General features: G+C 33.8%; 1 protein-coding gene across 1 annotated transcript in view; it reads right to left on the bottom strand.

Moving 5' to 3' along the window:
* Window positions 1-2,922, bottom strand: part of LOC122248943 (JNK1/MAPK8-associated membrane protein) — a 4,925-nt gene extending 2,003 nt beyond the window's left edge. Inside the window, exons 1-3 of the mRNA XM_043009366.2 lie at window positions 2,723-2,922; window positions 513-750; window positions 126-338 (exon numbers count right to left, since the gene is read on the bottom strand). Coding sequence (XP_042865300.1) covers window positions 126-338; window positions 513-750; window positions 2,723-2,819 — 548 coding nt within the window. The 5' untranslated portion in view covers window positions 2,820-2,922. The remainder of the gene's footprint in view (window positions 1-125; window positions 339-512; window positions 751-2,722) is intronic.

The following is a 2,922-nucleotide window of genomic DNA, read 5'->3' as shown; positions in this document are numbered from 1 at the left end:
TAATTAATACTCAGATAATATTTTTGCTAAACCTTGAAATTATTTTGAAAACAAATCATTACGCATCTCTCCTTTCATTTTGAAAAGGCATTCATTTTAACAAACGTTGATCAGCTAAAACTTACAAAGGATATACAGCCTCCTGGGTACAGTGGAGAATCCCTTCATAGTTTGGATTTGGATTGTGCAAAAGTGGATACCAGTCTGCTAATCCTCGTTCCTTGCAAGAACGTATGTTGAAGGATCCAACAGGGTCTGTGATTAGTAGAGTAGCCACTGCTGCCACAGCAACTTCAACAACAGCTGATGCATAAAGTGCCATCACTTCTTTTGTGAATCTATAATGCACATGAGAGAATTGATACACTTTAGTTAGTTATCTTAAATGCACATTTTAAAGACAAACTAATCCACCTGTAAAAGATACAATACCTATAATTTTACAAACATAAACTAATATCAATTTTCGTCTCAACTGTTTACCACATTCAATGAATACTCTCCTTTCTTACGTTCTTCTTTTTGCTGCAGCATCAATACAGCCGAGATGGAAGGTCAGGGGCAATAATCCCATGAAGCCGAGGTAGAGCCAATCATACAATTTTGGCTCGTCATCACATTCTTGACAGGCACTTTTACCATTACTTCTAAGTCCTCTCTCACACGCTCCGCACGGTGACCATGAACCATTTTCAAGTTTTGTACGGCCACAGTAGCGTCCAGGACAGTGAGATAAATTTGCAACTGCACCTGTAGATTAAAAAATACTTCTAAATTATAATGATTTCCATCAAGTAGTTTATGTAGTATATTTTCCCTAGTTTTGTGGTATATCTATAAAAGAAACATTTGACTTAATTATAATTACTTCCCCAACAATAAGAATGGGTATTGATGTGAACAACAATGTTTTAAATTATTTTCTCTTCGGTCCTATAACAGCTTAAACAATAATAGATAGAACATAAATTAATTAGCTTGATGAAAGGTTTTCCAAAATTACCTTTTAGGTTTATTCCAATAACCCAAAGTTTTGGTGTATTAGTACAGTCAGTGTCCAAAAACAGAGAATTTATTTTAACCCCAGAACCCCAAAATAAAGTGGTACAAAAGTTATCCCATCGATGAAACATGCCCACTGTAGAAAGGTTAATATCAGTTAGATGTAAAAAAAAAAAAAAAAAAAAAAAACACATAGAATACCATATACAAATATGTTTAAAAAATATCATATGTGAATAAATAAATAATTATGATAAAATAATAATAGCAGCAAGCATACTAATTCTATTAGTAACAATTCATAATAATATATATTTTCATTACTCTTCTGAAATAATAATTATTGAATTATTTACAAAAACAAAATGAGGTAATTGTAGTTATTTCTATGCATTCATCAAAATAATAGTAGAAAATATTTTTTTCTCACACCCTCAAACTGATGCTTTCACTTATTAGGAATTAACACACAGAAAGGTAATATATATTAAAGAATAAACAAATAAAGATGGAGAAGGAAAACTTAATCTGGTCTATTTTTTACAGACAACCAAACTGGAGATTTATGACTTTATGTGGTTATCTTATGCAAGGATAGTGAATATGAATGCAATACTGAATATAGTATGTAATTCACTGATGACAGCATCAGGTTTCAGATTGCATTTAAACATTACATTCCAGCTGTTGCACTAAATCCCCTGGTCAAGAACTTTCCCTTGATCTCTGATTCAGCATAAGAGAGCTTCCTTTTTTGTGAAATTTTGTCCCTTTAGTAAATATTCAGAATAAGGAAACGTTATTAACTACCAAGGTGCTGGCGCAATGGGTTTCTCCCTCTACTAATCAATCTACTACTGAAACCTTGGCTAGAGCAAACCTCAAAACTAGGTAAGGTTAGGTAAGTCGTCGGGTTAGGATTCTGTGGACAAAAATATATCCTGACTATAGTACGTAAAGAATTCCCGTCAAAGATTGCTTTGAGTCACGGTGTAGGCGTAGAGGCAACCATGATCGCTTTATGCACAGTGCACCTCGCAGGTGAGTAAATAATAACAACTGTGGGGTACAGGAGGGGAATCGCAGATTATGGTCACTATATATAAATATATATATATATATATATATAAATATATATATATATATATATATATATATATATATATATATATATATATATATATATATATATATATGTATGAGCAGTAGAAGTTGAGAGGAAGCCATTGGTGCCACTTTTGTGACATTTAGTAATGCGGTGCTGTTCTGAATATCTAGTCTCTACAACTGACAGAGCTCTTGCAAACTTCCCTGTCCACTTATCACCACACACGGAACCAGTCCAACTTCGTCTTACGAGAGAATATGTGATGGGTCTTTCTTGACAATGAAATTCTCTGAAGCACCCAAGATATAGAGGCCATGATGGTCATTTAGCAATGCCATTATCCAGCAGGTTATCTATACCATAATACTAAATGTCTTACTAATCTATATTCTGTATTGTCTGACGGATATGTCACAGATGAGAATTGTCTTTGGATACGTGAAAATAATGTTTAATGCTGTTTACTTTGTTTTATATGTCAGGCTGAACCGCGCTCTGTCCATTTTTATAATAACCTTTTTATCACATGAGGAAAAAAATAGAAACTAATGGTACTAATCCCTTGTAAAGTAACTAAATACTTCACCAAATATACTTATCAGTACAACCTACCTTTCTCATAAGTAAAGCTTTTGGATTCCTTTAATGCAGTAGTAAAACACAATGTACACGTAACAAAGAGCAGCAGGAGAACCCGTCTTCTGGCCATCTTCTGTTGACAGAAAGATGTAAACACTGGGAGTCGAGCGATTTGCGCTAACTAGGAAGCGCTTGGTTGCGTAGCGGAAAGCGCTATAGAAGGTACAAGGATA

Source organism: Penaeus japonicus, unplaced genomic scaffold, assembly GCF_977035675.1.
Source record: "Penaeus japonicus unplaced genomic scaffold, GWHDUDI00000001_assembly GWHDUDI00000012, whole genome shotgun sequence".
Classification (NCBI taxonomy): Eukaryota; Metazoa; Arthropoda; class Malacostraca; order Decapoda; family Penaeidae; genus Penaeus; species Penaeus japonicus.
Note: the sequence above shows the minus strand (reverse complement) of the source record. Positions and strands in the feature narration are given on the sequence as shown.